The sequence below is a fragment of the Asterias rubens genome, chromosome 17, assembly GCF_902459465.1.
Source record: "Asterias rubens chromosome 17, eAstRub1.3, whole genome shotgun sequence".
NCBI lineage: Eukaryota > Metazoa > Echinodermata > Asteroidea > Forcipulatida > Asteriidae > Asterias > Asterias rubens.
Window position 1 is genome coordinate 7,387,389 of NC_047078.1, and position 20,172 is coordinate 7,407,560.

General features: G+C 37.2%; 1 protein-coding gene across 1 annotated transcript; it reads right to left on the bottom strand.

Annotated features, from left to right (window-relative positions):
* Positions 1–1,766: 1,766 nt before the first annotated feature.
* LOC117301753 lies at positions 1,767–18,322 on the bottom strand. Its single transcript, XM_033785776.1, has 8 exons — positions 18,146–18,322; positions 8,618–8,684; positions 7,980–8,050; positions 4,648–5,122; positions 4,003–4,596; positions 3,254–3,285; positions 1,834–2,397; positions 1,767–1,790 (listed from the first exon to the last, which is right to left on the bottom strand). The coding sequence occupies exons 2-8, from the start codon at positions 8,676–8,678 to the stop codon at positions 1,767–1,769; spliced, it is 1,821 nt and encodes a 606-aa protein (XP_033641667.1). The 5' UTR covers positions 8,679–8,684; positions 18,146–18,322.
* Between the last annotated feature and the right edge of the window lie 1,850 nt (positions 18,323–20,172).

Consider the following 20,172-nt stretch of genomic DNA (forward strand, 5'->3'; position numbering starts at 1 on the left):
GGAATTGGGGCACTTGCAGTGTGTGTCTCACTCCAAATAAGTCATCTTGGTTTGACTGTCTCACTGCAATTGGGTAAACTTACAGTGAGTGTCTCACTACAATTAAGTCATCTTGGTTTGACTGTCTCACTGCAATTGGGTAAACTTACAGTGAGTGTCTCACTACAATTAAGTCATCTTGGTTTGATTGTCTCACTGCAATTGGGGCACTTACAGTGAGTGTCTCACTACAATTAATTCATCTTAGTTTGACTGTCTCACTGTAATTGGGTAAATTTGCAGTGTCTCACTACAATTAGGTCATCTTGGTTTGACTGTCTCACGGCAATTGGGCAAACTTACAGCGAGTGTCTCACTACAATTAAGTCATCTTGGTTTGACTGTCTCACTGCAATTGGGGCACTTGCAGTGTGTGTCTCACTCCAAATAAGTCATCTTGGTTTGACTGTCTCACTGCAATTGGGTAAACTTACAGTGAGTGTCTCACTACAATTAAGTCATCTTGGTTTGACTGTCTCACTGCAATTGGGTAAACTTACAGTGAGTGTCTCACTACAATTAAGTCATCTTGGTTTGACTGTCTCACTGCAATCAGGTCAACTTGCAGTGAGTGTTTCACTACAATTACAATTGAGTTATTCTGGTTTGACTGTCTCACTGCATTGGGGTCATCTTGCAGTGAGTGTCTCCACTCAATTGGGTCATCTTGCAGTCGGTAAGAATCAGCTGAAAGTGTATTATGTTTCCTTTCCTCTGAATGTAAACAAAATATAAATCAGTTTGTTCTCGAATTATGTTCCTCTTAAACAGGTTTATTTACAAAGTTTGACAGACAGGGTTTTAAAAAAAACAAAAAAAACATCATCACCACATGTTTTTTTCACATAATTTCGTAAAATTTAAGATATTTTGTTTGATACCCAAGTTAGTTGCTGTGTTAAACAAATTTAATCTGTAGTAACATGTTTAGGTGTACCAGATAATATAGTTATTGTTAACTACATGATTATTTATGTTGTACCCATTCATCAGTTAGCACTGTATCATCCAAATCACCAAGTATTGTAAAATGATATGAACTCTGTTAATTAACTGTGATCTGTTCGGCCAATTTCCCAGATACCTGAGAAGAAGAAAATTCACAGGCTTATTACTTTGGTGGGATTTGAATGCACAACTCTTGTGATTCTAAAGCAGGTGTCTGAGGGGCGATCTTGTTGGTCTAAGTGGTAAGACAATTGTTCAAAAAAGGTCAAGGTCTTTGATTTTTTCACAGGACTCAGGGAAAGTATTGTATACACTGCTTAACGCACTTAGGTGTATGGGAAAAACAATTTAATAAATACTGAATTGAATTGTAAAATTAATGTTAATGTTCTTACCTGGTCTTTTAGTCCCCACTTGAGCTCTATCCAAGAATCTTATTTGACTGAGCATGAGCTCCTTTTCAACGTTAACAAATTTTTCATTTTCTCCATAAATCACCATGTCAATAAAATCCATGACGCTCTCCATGACGTATTTCCAGTAGTCAATACCGTGGGACATCTTACCATGAGCACGATGCACAGTATGTACCGAACATATCGCCATAAAGATGGAGTGACCAATGTGCTGCTCTTGCCAGTCTCTATGACATTGCACCCAGTGGAGACAATCTTTCACCAAATCAGTCTGTTCTGTGATCAGTTCAAGTTCAATTTGCTGTTTACCAGCCTCCCCTGCAGGTAGATCATCTTGCTTAGAGGACTTTTTCTCCAGCTTGCTCACTTTTGTCTGCATTTGCAGATCTGTGAGGTTCTGAACCAATTGCTGTTGTGTTTTAATAAGCACATTCAAATTCTTCATGTACTGCTCTTGAAAGGCAGGCTTCTTTACCAGTAGGGTCTGTGGAACCAACTCTTGGAAATCCTCAACTAGCATTTGTTGGCAGTAGTATACACTTTCTGTCATGTGCCATTTTGTATCATACTTTTGGACACTTGAAGATTTATTACCATAACTTCTTCTAAGCTCTAATCCGAGATTGTTCAATGTTTTCTGTAATGTAAAATGAGCCTCTTCCAGTTTGTCATGATGTTGTTTCTCTGATACTTTGGTGTTTGTTTTCATTTGAGCTTCATCAACAGATTTCATCATATAGAGATTCAGCTTTAATGACACCAAGTGGATCTTACTCAAAAGAACAAATAATTCTGACATGTCTCTTGATATCTGTTGATCCAGCTGACTGTCAATTACTCTTTGTTCTACACTTGAAGCCATTTCTTGTTGGAAGTTTACAAGCTGTTTCTGCTCCTTGATCAATTTCTCCATCAATGAATCTAACTGACCAGGCTGCTCTGTTTTTACAGAATATGAGAGCTCATCAATTCCCTTCGAGATACGCCTCATATGCTTCAGAGGAAACAACAAATAAATCAGAATATTTTTTAAATCGGTGAAAAGATTAAGGATAAAACGATATGAAGAGGTAGTTTGAAGGGAAACATGCAAGGGGAATGCAAAGATGGGGGATCAAGGCCAACTTACTTGAGTATTTCTTTTAGATTGATTAAAGATTTACCAATAACGAATCATTTTACGGGAGCTGCATCCAAAAGGGTGCAGCATCCAAAGTGGTGGATTGATTAGTGAAACACAAGTAAACCATTATCTTGTCTTGAAAGCTTTAAGGCCTATCCAACAATGAAGCTTATATCTTAACTTTGCCATGTAAAATACATCACGCCTTTTGACATCAGCTAAAACAGTACACAACTTCACTGTTTCCTGAACTACATGGCACTATATGAAATCCTCACAGCATTTTGTAGATCATAGCTGATTCCCAGTGATAACACTTGTTCGTTCCCAGTACGAGTCTCAAATAAGCGAGTGATTTCCATCTTCATACATTTGGCAGGATTTAGTTGATCTCGATGGCATTACTCCATTCAACTACATTATTAATTGCAAGTTATTTGCTGGTTCTACTGTATTTTTCCGTACATGTAATCCTCAATGTCTGCACAAACTTCTTCAGATCAACTCTGCAGGTAACATATAGGTCACTAATGGTTACATATAAAAGGTCAACATCGGTCGAGAAATATAAGAACCCGTGTGTCATTAAATTTCATTGATTTCAAGTAAATTTAAGGCCACTTTTACCTCCATTATGCTACGCATTAGTCTCTGAACCATAATTCCCCGCTACCATTATAAAGTGGCATTTGCTAAAGTAATTATTGAGTCAGAGAAAGTGTCTTACCTCAGTTCGGTCTTCTTGCCATTTCTTTAAAGCTATAAAATAAAATAAACATAAATCAGGCCTTCCATAGTTTTTGTTAAAATCCTAGACCAGGCACATTTGGAAACTTTGAAAGACCAGCTTTCAAAAACAAATTGTATCAACGATACAGTTCTTCAAAATGTTTAAAAACACACATTTTTTTCATAAAATTGAATAAAACTATTAGTTCTTTCCTTTGCCTGTTTAATAAATTCTTGTGAGCAAAACATTGAAATCTAGTAAAAAGCTACAGGTTTATTCAGTTGAAAGATTCTATTTTAAGCACCGTATACTCATATACCACTTTCTTATATTTCTAAGACAAAAAAAACCACAGGGCATACTATACTGGGTGAGTGAACCCACGACCTTTGTAAAAAAAAATGAGCAGGTGTCTTCAGGGACAATCTCGTAGGTCCTGGAAAAACTTCTGCTGTAGACAGATTATAAGATTTTCACAGGACTCGGGGTTATACACTACATAAACAAACATAGATGTGTGGGTAGAACACTCAAACTAATTTTTATCCGAAATGTAAATTTAACAAAAATGTTTAATTCCGTGCAAGTGCCATTGCCTTATTGTCTTTGCTGTTTTGATATTCCTGTATTTTGCATTGTTCCTCATTCTTGTTATGTAAATAAATAATAATAACAAATATCGATCAAACTGTATTGTTAAACATTTATGGTGTGACCCTTCACTAAAGTAACAAATTTGCTCTTACTTTGTCTTTTAGTCCACACTTTATCCAAGAATAGTTGTTGACTGTACCTGATTTCCTTTCCAATGTAGTCAGACTCTTCAAATTCACCATACATCTCCCTGACACAATCCAGGGCCAGCTGCATAAAAGAGAAGCCAGTACCAAGGGACATCCTACCATGCATACAATTCACGGTATATACTGAATATAACAACATCAAGATGTGCGACACATGCTCTCCTCCAAGAAATCGCACCCAGCAGAAACAATTTTTCATCAAATCAGTTTGTTCCGTGATCAGTTCCAGTTCGTTTTGCTGTTTACCAATCTCCCCTGCAGGTAGATCATCTTGCTTAGAGGACTCCTTCATCAGACCAGTCTGTTCTGTGATCATCAGTTCCAGTTCATTTTGGCGTTTGCCAACCTCACCTGCAGGTAGATCATCTTTCTGATTTTGCAGATCTGTGAGGTTCTGAACCAATTGCTGCTGTGTGTTAATGAGCACATTCAGATTCTTCATGTACTGCTCTTGATAGGCAGGCTCCTTTACCAGTAGGGTCTGTGGAACCAACTCTTGGAAATCATCAACTAGCATTTGCTGGCAGTAGTATACACTTTCTGTCATGTGCCATTTTGTATCATACTTTTGGACACTTGAAGATATACCTTCTATCATGCACTGTTTTGTATCTTTTAGTTTACTGTTTTTGTAACTTCTGAACTGTGATGATGTGTTACTATAAGCTAACAGTTCCAAACCAAGACCATTCAGTGTTGACTCTAGATTAGAATGAGCCGCTTTCAATTTGTAATGATCTTGTTTCTCTGATAGTTTGGTGTCTGTTTTCATTTGAGCTTCATCAACAGATTTTATACTATGTAGATTCAGCTTTAATGACACCAAGTGGATCTTACTCAAAAGAACATCTAATTCTGGCAAAGGTCTTGATGAATAATGATCCAGTTGACTGACAGCTGTTCTTTGGTATACACTTGTAGCCATTTCTTGTTGGAAGTCAACAAGCCGTGTCTGCTCCTTGATCAATTTCTCCATCAGTGAGTGTAACTCACCAGGTAGCATCCTGGTTGTTACCTTAATTGAGAGCTCATTCATTTCCTCTGAGATATGCTTAAGAAGAGACTACAAATACAAATAAATAAGAACAGTTTTGAAATGAGTGACAAGATTAAAGGAACACATTGCCTTATATCGGTCGAGTTGGTCTTGTCTGTAACCGTTTGTTATAAAATGCATATGGTTATAAAGATTATTAATTTTTGGTTTTTACCCATATACACCGATGTGTGTAGCACTGTATACTCAGTACTTTCCCGAGACCTGTGAAAAAAATCACAGGCATTTTACTCGGGTGGGATTCGAACCCATGACCTTTGCAATTCTAGAGCAGTGTCATACCAACTAGAAAGATTATTTAAAGGTATAATACAATGATCCACACACATTTGCCTAGAAATTGCATGGTTTTCCTTTTACTTTGCGAACTAACACGGTCGGCCATTTATGGGAGTCAAAAATTTGACTCCCATAAATGGATGACCGTATTAGTCGACAAGGTAAAAGGAAAACCACGCAAATTCGAGTGATACGTGTGGATCATTATATATTCTACTTTTAAAATATCTTTTGGTTTATCATCGGTTGTGCGATGGACATCTTGACAGTTTATAGTCATCTCTGAGGCCTAAGAAACTGTGTCTTTTTATGATCGCGCATCATAACTCGGCCTTTATACACATAGCTGAGGAATCATGGCCAACTTAAGTGTTAAGTGTTCCTTATAAACTGGTTAAAGGTTGACCAGTACAACCTGTACGCTTCAACCAAAGGGAGCTAAATCCAAAGTGATGGATTAAACCATCATGCATATCCAACAATGTAGCTTACAACTTCACAAAGCCATGTTAAGTAGACGTCTTTCGAGTCATCACGTTTAAACTTACATCACATCACAATTTCCTGAGCTCTATTACACAAACTTAAAATCCTTAAAACATTTTGTAAATCATAGCTGATTCCCTGTGATAATGGGTCTCATAAAGTGATTTCCATTATGGTACAACTGGCAGTATTGAGTTCATTTCGATAGCATTATTCATTGAAAATTTAATAATTGAGTGTTGATTTGTCAGAAGTTAACCAACGTACTATTTTAGCATGTTTAGTAAAAGTGTGCGTTTGATCACAAGGTTTTACATCATTGATAATTTCCAAGAAACTGAAAGGTCTCGATTCTTACACCCTAGTTGGGACTCAAGCATTGGGTGACATCCAATCAGAAAAAGTTCAATTAATTGAAACACATTATTTAGTTTAACAACTCATTGATTCAATCAAGGATGTGTTTCGGTTGAATTGGCCATTCTTTATCACTTGCCAATGACCGAAAAAATTATTGGTTGCGACAGCCAAAACACTCCCTAAATACCCTGATCATCTTCAGGAAATTGCTCAATATTTTAGTGTAGTTCTTAACTCCTGTCAAATAGCTGTATGTTAATACGGGTACTTTACTTGCAGGTTTGTTCACTGTCGGTTTTCCACAAGCTAACTCCAATACTTTGTAAATTTGCCATTTTCTGTTCATGTTATACTTGAGTGTGTCTTTTTCAGACTGTTTTAATCTATGTAACTTTGTAAATACGTTTTTTTTGTTTTTACTTACAACTGGTCTAATCAAATGTGCCAACTGAAAAAAATTCTGTATATTTATGATGCGGACAATATATTATTTACTCTAGAATGCAAGTAGGGCAGTCCGAGTTTCTCAGAGGAACTGAAGCTAAAATTGAAATAGAAACCAACCAGTGACAGTTGTACTCTCTTAATGTAAAAGAGTGAAAATGTCACTCTCTTGTCCGAGTGGTGTAAGTTTCACTCTTTTGAGAGTGAAAGTCAATCTGTGTCACTCTTTTTGAGTGAAATTGTAACGAACTTCACTCTTCATCGAAAGGTCCGTCTTTCACTCTAAACCATATGGCTCTTTGCGAGAGTGGTATGGCGGACAAAACGGGTGGTTTTTCACTGTTTTACATTTACTGTGTCAACCTATGTAACTACCTCTGGATGGGATTCCATTATCACAATATGGTATTTAATTGTGGATAAGGTATCTGTTCAACCCAATAACAAACTATTTGTAAGCAAACCTCATTGTAATTTTCTTGATCACAAGGTTTTACATCATTGATAATTTCCAAGAAACTGAAGGGTCTCGATTCTTACACCCTAGTTGGGACTCAAGCATTGACCGAAGAAATTATTGGTTGCGACCGCAAAAACGCTCCCTAAATACCCTGATCTTCTTCAGGAAAATGCTTGATTCTTTTAGTGTAGTTCTTAACTCTTGTCAAATAGGTTTAGTGCACAGAGGTGAGAACTTGAACGGGAAAAGCTTGAGCTTGCTTGATTTGATTTTAGCCGAACATCAAACACACCCCCTGTTCGACTACTTTGTGTTTAATAGACCCTGTGTTCCTCGTACAGGTCTTATTAAATACAGGCAATAATTTTTTCCAAAGTCCATTAATTTATTTAACACATCCGGTCTGTTTGCTGCTGGTTTTCCCCTAGGTCATTTGAATACTTTGTAAATTTGCGATGAATATAGTGAATATAGTGAACCATAGCCTCCAATGGCGTTATATTTTATATAAACTTGCTGTATATTTTTATATGTAACTATTTTTTAATGTAAACTTTTTTGTATGTATTGTAATTTTTACTGTAATTTGGCCGTTGGCCACGAATGTAAAAAGAAATAAACTATCTATCTATCTATCTATCACTGTGTCAACCTATGAGTACTAACTATTATTGACTATTAAAAATCAAAACATATGTCAATTTGTATCAGGACTTATGGTGATTCAACAGATTTGAAAGTGCTACACAGGGCAAGCATAGACCCAGTACATGCTTTACAGTAAAACCAGACTGCTTATTATTTTTAATTTAAAAATCAGGTGATAAATCAAACCTTGTTTGTAGCTTCCTCAGGCTTCAGAGGGGCCATCTCAGGTGATGACATTGTCTCCATCAGTTTCCCTTCTAAACAGAAAAAACAAGGATGTTAATTAAAGAATATCAAAGCAACGTGTCATAAAGTTATTGAAGATGGTTGGTTAGTGTAGAGATACAGTACCAATATTAAAGTGTTAACGATCCTTTCTCAAGAAAGCAGTGGCTGCCAAATTCATAAAGCTTGCAAGCTCAAAAACTGACTAGGTACAGATAAACCTTATCAAGAATCAAAAAAAAAGTAACCATGCGCCAAACGTCCATGACGCCTTGTGCCCAAAGATATTTGCCAAGCAGTGTTATTTTCTTAGTGACAAGAAATCAAATTGAACCTTGGAACTCTCGACATGTGCATACATCTTGCTTATCACAAACTTAAACTCTCTGCCAGAGTAGCCCCCCTCCCCCCTCCAACATTCAAAAGAACAATGGCTCAAACATATTTTCTGCAATTTGCTTCCAACATAATTCTATTTAATAAATAATTAATTAGTTTTTTTTACAGACTGATACAGTATCAAGTTGTAGTCAACAACTAGATTTGTTAACTAAGACGGCTGGGGATTCGAACCCACGCTCAGCTAATCATCAACTAACCTTTGTCTTTGGTTTTTTCTACTTCCTTTGTCACAGTTGTTCTCTCTGGAGCCTCAGCCATTGTGAACTAAAAAAAAAATAACAATAAAAAAAATGATGGCACATCACTCACTTTCGCATAACTGTAAGTACCTGCACCAACAATATTTTTCTTGTATTTGTTTTTTTAGGTTTAGTGTTACTTAACAGATTTCAAGTGAACAATAATTGGGATCATGTTTGGGCACATAAATAATGAAGGTCAAAGGTCATACGTTACAACACCTTTTTTCAGTAATTCAGTTGATTTTTCGTCGTCAAGAAATACTTTTGCCGAGTGATCCCATTAACTGTAAGGGGCCTTGTCGAAATTGCCTAGCCATTCTTTCTGCAGACTGTCTGCAGGGTGTTGCAGACTTTACCCCTAGTAACGGCCTGGAGTTTTGCTGGAGAGCTTCATTACCATATGAATCAACATGAGTCCTTTGTTATTCAACCACAGACCCGCCGGCCACAGAGCCTTGGGTCAGAACGGCCTATTTAAATGAGGGGCTCTGCCTGCCTTGGTTGAAACCACTATAGAGACTATACGGGACTTAATTTTGGGTCATAAGCTTAAATACATCTAGGCTTAAATCAGATCCAATTACGTCACAAATATCCTGGGTGCCCTCTACTGAAAAACTTGCTACATTGGATTGAATATTATTTTGGGCGAAAGTTGGGAGCACTCACATTACCCTTGATTTCATAACCCAATTTCAGTAGGCAACGATTAGTTGTGCTTGTGGTAGCAGAGAAATGGCATGAGTGTTCTCCCACCATGCATACACGTAATTAACAACCAATTACGCACTAAAATGTTCCAATTCGACCGTGCAAGAGACTTGCACGCGCAGTCTTTTGCCAAAGGAAAAGAGGGTCAAGGATGTGTGACTGATACCAGACTAGATTGCATCTTGGGTATCTTCATTGGTGTTGGACATTCATACTAATAGCTCTCAATCTCGGGTCCTAAAAACTCAAGCTACGCTCCTGGTTTATATTGGAACTCTGGGAAGACACGGCTGTGTAAGCAGTAGGCTAAATATGTTTTCAAATTCTTGTTTATTTCCAAATAAATAAATTTACGTTATTTACATTAATTTTGCGTTTGTAGGTACATGTTAGGCCTATATATATACATCGAGGCTTTCACTGCAAATAAAATTTGTGCTAGGTGATATCACACTCACATTAAAGGCACCTGGAAATAGATTTTGTTTTCTTTAAAGCCATTATACACTTTCGGTACAGAAAAGAAGAAAAAAAGTTCACAGATTTACAAACAACTTACAGGGTTTACATAAATTCTCTATAGCGAGAATTACGGACTTATTTTAAACACATGTCATGACACGGCGACACGTGCGGAAAAAGGGTGGGTTTTCCCGTTATTTTCTCCCGACTCCGATGACCGATCGATTGAGCCTAAACTTTCATAGGTTTGTTATTAGCTGTTCCGAACTACCGTCGGAACAGGTTTTGTTTTCGTCTAGATTTTTATTGTTTTTATTATTATTCTTTGTTTCCGCCTAAAACCCCATTGCATTTGTACACGTTTTTTGTTTATTCCTAATCTCCCAAACCACAAGGTCAAAAGAGTTAAATCATAATATCAAATTGAAGCTTAGAACATAAGCTTAATTCTAAATGTCACAAATGTCAAAATTCTTAATTAATTAACCACGTGATCTTCATTTGAATTTTTAATTTGTAAACTTGATGCAGTCACTTTCATGTTATTGTGAAATATTCTATTTGGTAATACAACACAGTATGTACCTATATGAGTTGTTAACTTCTTGAGAGGAGTCTATAGGCGTTTTTAGCAGTTCATATTTAGTGACAATGGTCGCAAAATCACGAAACGAGAATTATTTCGCTGGATCATAATCCCCTCTGTTGATGCACACATGTAAAAACCCACCATTTTTACATCGTGCCCTTCTAGCCTAGTGGTCATCAGTCGCGACTACACATCTGAGAATTGCGAGTTCGAATCTCCGTCCGAAATCAATATTTGTTTATCCCCCAAAACTAAAAATATATTTCTTTTTGTAATATTTAAGTTTGATTCTTATCTTTATATCGATAGTGTTGCCTTTTCTTTTTCTCAAATGTTAGCCCAACATAACCTGTGTGCATGCATGACACGATGATGTTTAAAAACACAGTAAGCGAAAAATGGTGATCATAAGCGCAGAGTTTGGTGGTTAAGAGTTCTGTGAAATCAACTTATACTAGATCAAACATCAAACCAGCGACCCCAAAAAAAAAATTTAAATCGTAATTAATTAACCACGTGACCCATATTTGCATATTTAATTGTACAAGGGGACAAAGTTGTTGGAACTTCCTGTTGATGCTGACATCATGAGAACATCAGCATAAGTATTGGAATTGCACTACTTATTGAACCACTTGGAGTGTTCAAGGAGTCCAACACGTCAGTTAAGAGTCCAACTCTGATTGTAAAAATCAATTCAGGCATCATCTTCAATTTAATTTTATGCAACAAGCAAACTTATAAATTTTCTGATTTTATTTCAAAGAGTAACATAAATAGCTGTTAGCAAACGGTTTTCAACAAAAACTACATGATGTACGTGCACAATACTCTTACTGGCCTCAAGCATTTACCTCTAAATAATAAATCAAGCATTCAGTTCAAAATGATAAAAGTTTGTTATTGCCACATTATTCAGCGAACCATGAATCATACACAGCTACTATTCACAAGAAAATCTATGTGTGGAGGGTAACAGACAGCACACAATGGAACCGGAGTTTAACAATGACAATACCAAAAGTGCAATCGTCAGCCCTTGAATTTTATTATACATGGGGCTGATGGTGATCAAAAGGATAAAAGTTTGTTATCGCCACATTATTCAGCGAACCCGTGAACCAATTTCTCTAGTATTTATTTTGGGTATTTTGTTTATCTGTTTCATTTAAATATATGGTTCAGTTTTATTTTACGCTAACTGTTTTTGTGTTTGTTCTTCCTGTAAATTTGAATTGTTTTGCCGCTACATAAGATTACACCCACTAAATAGAATTGCTTACATTGCTTTCTTCGTTAGAAAAGGGGGGGGGGTCCGTACTCGTTAAGGTTTGCTTTTTATGGGCCCCTCCATCCCCTACATGTGTTTTGCATTGATTTTTGGTTTTTGTTTTCTATTATTGTACGATTGCAATTGCTTGTAATAAATTATTTATTACCTTCTGTGTAGACTAAGCAAGTCTCGCGCGTATTTGAACTTGCGGGACCATTATGTTCCAAACCTTATGGAGTTTTACGTGGGACATTTTGTTTCGTCCATTATTTTAGTTTAACGTAGTTTATGACCATGAATATTAGAAATAATGTTGGAAATGTAATACTAGTTAACAAAACGTATACAAGTAAAATCCTTTCAACAAAAGAAATCCTACTTTCGGGATGTCGACTTCCCGAGATAAATTATCACAGGAAGACGACATCCTAATTTTAGGATGTCGACTTCCCGAGATAAATTATCACAGCAAGACGACATCCTACTTTTGGGATATCGACATTCCGAGATAAATTATCACAGGAAGACGACATTCTTCTTTTAGAATGTCGACTTCCCGAGATAAATTATCACAGGAAGATGACAACTGACGTTTAGGATGTCGACATACCGAGATAAATTATCACAGCAAGACGACATCCTACTTTTAGGATGTCGACATCCCGAGATAAATTATCACAGGAAGACGACATCCTACTTTTAGGATGTCGACATTCCGAGATAAATTATCACAGGAAGACGACATTCTTCTTTAAGAATGTCGACTGTTTGTAGTTATAAGACTCCTTGGGGATAGGAGAAAAATTTGGAAAAACCGTGACCTCAATTTGACCTCTACTTCCGGGTCAACCGGAAGTGGGACCATATCTCAAGAACTACTCAACCGATTTTCAATTTGTTTTTACTTACAGACTCCTTGACATTAATATTTACTGTGAAAACTCGTGACCCCATGTTGGCTGGCCTCTACGTCCGGGTGAACCGGAAGGGGGACCATACGCCAAGTACTATACAACCGATTTTCAAACCTGTTTGTTCAGTTTTATCCTCCTAAGGCATTAAAAATAAACTTTGAAAATCCATGACCCCAAGTTGATCTCTACTTCCGGGTCAACCAGAAGTGGCACCATATCTCAAGAACTACACAACCGATTTTCTAACTTTTTTTCAGTTACAGACTCCTTGGGCGTTAGAGATTAGCCTTAGGTAATACCGTGACCCCATGAAGTGGCACCGTAACTCAAGACACTGTACAGTATTTTTCAAAAAAATTTTCAGTTACAGACTCCTTGGTAATGTTAACACAAAATCAAAGCAAAAGAACACGGAACAGCTTTGTGTTTGTTCACAAACGCCTAATGTCTAGTTTTATATAGAAGTTGTGATACACGAAGTGTGGGCCTTGGACAATACTGTTTACCGAAAGTGTCCAATGGCTTTAAACATTAGAGTATATGTTTATGAACAATAAAATAATTTTTTGAGTAATTGTTGGTAGCGATTTGTACGTATGTTCAAAAAGTAGGTAAAGTTGTTTGGGGGGTGACCCCGCCTACCCGTTTTTTGACGTCAACCGAGGCAGACTTTGCCTCGATCGAACATTGAACACACGTACATGCAAGTCCTAGTCGTGAGTTTGTACGTTTCGAAAAAAGATTTATTTCTTGCATTTTTCCGGCAATGTCAACCAGGTATATTGCTGCTGGTGTATTGCTGCTGGAGGCAGAGCAAAACAACTAAAATGGGGTCAGTTTGCAGAGTGGTCCGGTCCGACGTCTTTTCCAGTCGCTGTGCAGCAAACACTTTGAGCCGTCGTGCTTCAAATAACGTGCCTCGATTGACGTCACGAACAGTGCCCTCTCAAATCGGGCCTACTTTAAAAAAAATTACTAAAAATAAAATGGAAACTAAATTTTTAGAACCTTAGTTAACTGTTTATTCATATTTTACTCATCAAAACACATATTTTAGTGAGCAAAGCCATATTTTGACAAAATACCACTTTCAGGTGACTTTAACATTTTTTTTAAATACGAAGACCATCCACTGCATCCTAGTCTTTAAAGACTAGATAGTTGATATTGATATTGTGCGGTAATCTTCAAATTTTCTGAAGCAGCAACTTTAAAGGAAGAAGAAGAAGCTATTCCAAGTCAATACAACAATCAACGTGTTAGCTAGCGAGCCGTGCACGCCGTGTTAGCACGGCCAGTTGGGCTGAAAACACGGGCAAAATTTTGATGCACGGCTTGGTTGAAGCCGTGCTGTCTAATAATTTCAGTGGAAATTACTGAACTTCTTTTATTATTTTGTTGTTGTTGAACAGTTTAAAAACAGCAGTGAGTTAAATTAGATTTGGTTTTACCAGATTTCCTTCTTCTTTTTTGAATCAAAATTTCAACGACGCAACCATAAAACAATCACTCGAAGTTGCCTCGAAAACGCTGACCACATTGCGACCACACATTACATAAATATTATCATGTACACAACGCACGTGCAAATTACACAACGCAAGCGAGACACGCAGACGTCGACCGTCATCAGCAGGCAGCATGAACTCCATGCACGCGTGGTATGATAGAGGCGAATTCACACGCGTTTTCGTTCAGATTATTTTAGGTACCAATCTCATCTCCACGATCCTACAAACCAGCTCGCTCTGGATTTTTCTAGTATGACGTCAGTATCGGTAACTGAGTGACACGCGGCGCAGTGCACCTGTAACCGCATACATTCTGCAGTTGCTTTGTGGATTGGTCCCGCAGTTTTTCCCAACTCGACGGCGGCAAACATGACGATCTTTTTTCCTTCTAGAAATTCAAGGGCACATCGTTTGTTCGTTGTAGAGTTTGTTTGAAACATCGATACTTTTCTGGATTTCAATGTTTGCATCTCTTGTGTGTTAATGCAGTTGACAAAACGATGTTTATTTTCCGCTCGAAAGGTTCAAAAACTTGTTCATGTTTCTTTTCAAATCTCAAGCCGGTTTTGCTGTAGACCTTAAATTTATTTTTCAATGCAAGTCTGTTTTTTTTGCCCAGTGGAACTACTTAAATGGCACTGTCTTTCATAACTGTTTGTTCTTTATTCTCTGTTTACAAATTGCCTTTGACCCAGTTTCAACAATTAAACAACCTATAAGGCTTAAACGTTATGAAACCTAAACAAATACTAAGGAAAATATTAATTACCATGATCAGTCAGTTTAAATTAAGCAAACAATTATGGTACATGTAAATCACTCTTGACATTTTGATTGGTTGCAAATACTTGTGTGAATCACTATTTTACATTTATTAATTGATTGGAGTAAAACATGCCCACAAATATTTTGTTGACAGCAAACTTGTACTGCATTATTTGTATAGCTTTTAAACAATTTCGGGCTAAATTGGGTCCAAGCTCCATGGTCCAAGTAACTGCTTTGAACTGGCCTAATATTGCCCCAGAAACATTTTAAAGAGCTCGATAATGTGTATTGAATTTTGTTTTAAAGTTAAAATACAAACCTTGTCAAACCATGTAGGTAAAAAATAGCTCCACGGTCAATTTGGTATGTGACTAAAGTGACACAAAATCGAAGAATTGACATAATATTGTAAATTGAACTGTGCAAGTCTATATTGAAAAACACAAATCAAGTAGACTTGGTTGTAATAATGTTTGAAATGATTAATGTGTTACTTGTTGTTTGCATCTTCTTTGTTACAATGTTTGATCATTATTGCAAACAAGGAGCAAAATAGTGGACGTCGATCACCTTTACAATATCTGTGCTTTAAAGCCTCTCATTTTTGAGTTGAAAACAAAACAAAAATTAAATAAAAATAGTTTACTTGTAACACGAGATATAGGTACCAGAAATGCATCAGAAACCACCACAGAGAACCTACAGTAGCCAGAGCTTCCAGGGCCCTTAAGAAAGGGGGGAGACAGATTTGGCGCTGCGCGTTTGTCACACACAATGTTTCTATTTTTTGTAGTGATTTTAGGTTGCACTCCCACTTTTTCAGTTTGCACTCCCACTTTCCAAATTCCTGGCTAAGACACTGACAACAATAATGCACATTCGTGCATTAGTAGGCCCCTATCTCACAACAAAGTCTAACCTTTGGTACAAAGTACAGGCGGTAGGATATGTACATTACACGCCAGCGTGTGTGACGTACGTATGTTTGTGTCGATGAACATGTAAGTGTATCTAGGGTACGATCATCAGAATTATGCTTACCAGACTAAAGTTAATGGCAAATCTACCATGTCATGACTATGTACAACATAGAACAACTTCAGCCCCATAGGGCCATATTATGAGGTGGACTATGGCCATATGCCATTTCCAGGGTGTTTTTTTTTTTTTATAGTAGTACTAGAACTTAAAAATACAACTAACTTGCGCCGTCCTCTTATTTAGCAGAGTATTGAGAAATAGGCCTATATTTTCTGCATATTTAAAATATCAGCAGGGGGTTGATTTCATCAGTAAGTGACCACCATGTCGCGCAAATTTCAACAATTTAAAAAATACAAATCATATTACTATTAGCACGAGTCCAGGTTGGACTACTCCGTTGCATGCTTTTAAAAGCTTTCTTGCAAGGATCACTACCGTCCTCAAACTTGATTTCAAGTTTGAGACGACCATCACAATCTCTAAAACTTGCAATCATAGACTAATGACGGAGGTTTATCCACAAGGGTGCTGTTTCAGCCAATGTATCATTGCTAATTGCAGCCGTGTACTTGCGCACATGAGCTCACACTGTCAATTGGTACATGATGATCACATTGCCAGTGTAAAATTAAGTTGTCAAATTAAGATGTATAAAATCTTCAAGCAATTAATGCCATAACTCCATGCCACATCCCAACGAAACCCTCTACATGTAGCACCTTTCCACCGAAGTTTCCGAGTAAGTTGCAAATACTGGAATTGCTTATACTTGATATAAAGCCTATTAGACAATTGTTGAGCGTGTACATTTTCATTGCATTAAAGATTTTGAACTTGTCGAGTTAGATTTACATTGCTTATCATTTTGGTACATTTTGTGGACTTAAATTGGTTCCACGAAACATGCTTTCTGCCGAGACAGCCACTTAAGATTGGGCTGTAAAGTTTACTATTGTGTTGAAAAAAACTATGCGTCAAGTTGACTCAATTGGTTCCGTGAGATATTTCTGGTGAAACATTTTTAGAATTAATGTGAAGAACGGTCATTAATTAATTATCCATCAACGAAATGCAGTATTATTTAATAATGATAACGTTACTTTAGTTTCCAGCTGGTATAAATCCCTTTTTGATGTCTCTCACTGAGTCCAATCCTCTGGCTAGGTAAACCCGTCCCTACAACTTGTTGAGGTACGAGTAATATTCATTGTGTTTTCTTTAAATTGTTTTAATATAAAAATGTCTCCATACAGTTATACTCCGTAACAGTATGTTGAATTTTTTTGTAATCGACAAACGATGTTCGTCTCTAATTGTAACGGTTCTTGAAGTGACAATTTAATTTAATCGAAATGCATTCTTTTGATTGAAGAACTAAGAGAGTTTGTATAGTATTAATTGTAATAATTTTCTGTATTCGTTTTTCCACTCCCTTCAGTGCGAATGGAACAACATCATTTCCATTTATTTTGCGGTAGCGTCTTGTTTATGGCTTATAGACTTTTTTTGGGCTCTTATGCCCCATAGCCTTCACGATCTAAAGCCTTACCAATTTGTCGTATTATAGTTTTGCTTTGTTTCATCTAAAATAAACCACTGTTTCAATTACATCTGGAGTTTTCCAAAATTCTGTTCTTTATTATTGTGTTCCTTGCCACTTGGTTACAGTAATTTTCCACAAATTTGATTTCAAGACCTCAGATTTAGAATTTGAAGTCTCGAAATCAAGCATCTAAAAGCACACAACTTTGTGTGATAAAGGCGTTCTTTTCTTTCATAGTTATCTCGCAACTTGGAGGACCAATTAAGCTGAAATTTTCACAGGTTGGTTGTATTATGCATGTTGAGATACACTAAGTGGGAAGACTGGTCTTTGGCAACTACAATTAGTGTCCAGTGTTTTAACAACTTGGTTCTACATAAAGAAATTCAAGTGGTGGCTTTAAACTAAAAAGCATTATTGGTGGCCAGTGTGAATTGAAATGCTTGGTAGCCACCTTTGAAGGAAACAATAAATAAAAAGGCCCTTATCCTCCTCCTCTTTTTGGACAATCAACTGGTATTTACTGCACAATGAAATTCTCTCCTAGCATTTTAATAAGACAATCACCAACCGTAGACAACCTATTTTAAGATACATAGACACTATAATTGGTAATTTGCACGACTGACACAGTTAAACACTATGATACAGCACTATAGTATCAGTATCACAATGGGAACCAACGGAAATGCATCACGAAACCAAACGAAAAAGACAGGCCTACCTACCTAGTTTTATCTGGCTTAATTTCCCCTAACGTTGTGTCAGCTAACTCAGCCCGCTTTCTGGATTACCGTTCAGCAGTTTATTGATGACAAACATTCAAATATCCAACGATTAATGACCAAAATGAAACGCAAAAATCGAAGCAAAATGGCGACCTTCAATCAAACTGCGTGTGCAATATCTCGACTGAACGCAATTATAACGGGGAATTCCCGAACAGCAAGTATTTATATGCGTTGACGTCACCCACGCGGAGTACGAAAGCTACGGGACATCATTACCAGAAAAATAAACTACATTCATCATGCGCGGCGGGGAGGGGGAGGTGGGGCTTGTTTGATCTTAGTCATGGATAGCTACTCCAATGACAACGTTTTGCGACATCGAAAATATCTTTGAAAATATTTGCGCTAATAATTGCGACATTACAAATACTTGCAAAGAAAGATGATTTTGCGATGTGTGGTGTCCTCTCACCGCTACCATAGAAATCGCACGGCGATATGCCAGGACATTATGCCGCCATAGGTGGGTGCGCCCGCTGAATGGGAGAAAACAGAGCTTATTCAGAGCTCAATAAAATTGGGGTACAATGTAAAAATTGTCAGGATGTTCTGTCGCCCCATGGCGCGCCCGCTGACAATGGGAGAAACAAGGCTCCATGAAAAGGGGGTGGTCGGGGGGGGGGGGGTTACCGGTACAACGTAAAAAATTATGGCAGTGCTTAAAACTGTGGGTTGTTGACTTTCAACTTGAAGTAGTTTGGATGACACTGCACTGGCCTTGAAAATAGTGTGGTCTCATTTATTAATATCTGAGGAGGTAAAGGGGCATTTCAAGATTGATCTGTCCATATTACACTCATTATTGAGTGCACCACTTTTGCTAAAGAGACTAATTGACACTTAGTTGTGAGCTGTCATTAAATCATCGAGAGAGACTCTGCTGGGGTTGAAACGTGCATTCATAAAGCCCAGACAGTTTCGCTTCTCCTATTGGTGGAGAGCGCGTCGCGTGGGGTGTTTTAATTGGTGATAAAGACACAGCTGGAGCTGTTTAAGAATGGCTTGCTTCCGCGTGTCAGGCGCGCACGTACGCCAATATTATCAAGCGGAACGCGCAATTCATACCAATAGTAACAGCGTGTAATCTATTTCTAAGTGCGTGCGCGTAATTTATTTCTAGGCACGCGCACGTACACACAACCCTTGCGCATCAAACAGATTCTTCACAAAGCTTTTGAAAAAAATACTACAAACCTAGAATTCTCAATTGTCAAGGTGTATATAATTGTATTTTGTTGAAGTTTTTTAACAAAAGGGCATTTATGAATGGGAATAAAAGAGTAGTGACTCGTTCTTAAACGTCCGTTTAAAACCTTGCAGGATCATTGCCGTGCGACAAAGGCCCTCGCCTTCGGCTCTAGCCTTTATCACAGCAACGACCCTGCCGATTTCAAACGGCCGTTAAAGAACTCGTCGCATATCCTTTTATTCCCTTGATCAACTATAATGAGTATTGGCTTCATACAGTTCATCATGTGGCCCTATAAATTGGTCCAATCCACTCCATATCCTTAGCCCCAGCTGGCTCTATTGATATCAAAATCTTTCGTTTAAAAAAAAAACGATAACAGGAGTTTGATTTCGAAACCTCGAAATTAGATTTTGAGGTCCCAAAATCAAGTATCTGAAATCACACAACTTCGTGTGACAAGGTTGTTTTTTCTTTCATAATATTATCTTGCAACTTCGACGACCAATTGAGTTCAAATTTTTACAGGTTTGTTATTTTGTGCATTATAATGTTGATATACGTCAATTGGAAGTATGGTCTTTGACAATTGCCAAAGGGGGCCTTCGGCCGAGCGAGTTTTTAATTGAAATTTTTAATGTATTGAAGTAATTTTAGTTTTGGGGTGTATAAAGTTCATTTAATAAAACAGAAAAAGAATAAAGAAGTTTCAAACATTATTTAATGAATAGTCTTTAATTTCTCCAATAAAGATTATTTAAAATGACCTCTTTAT

What these genes read in the sequence shown, in the direction of transcription:
- LOC117301753 (XM_033785776.1), bottom strand. Translation starts at nt 8,678, where the DNA reads ATGGCTGAGGCTCCAGAGAGAACAACTGTGACAAAGGAAGTAGAAAAA. An exon ending in CTGAGGAAGCTACAAACAAG is followed by an intron (nt 5,123 to 7,979) that starts GTTTGATTTATC and finishes TTGTATTTGTAG; the next exon opens with TCTCTTCTTAAGCATATCTC. An exon ending in AGTGTGGACTAAAAGACAAA is followed by an intron (nt 3,286 to 4,002) that starts GTAAGAGCAAAT and finishes TTTATTTTATAG; the next exon opens with CTTTAAAGAAATGGCAAGAA.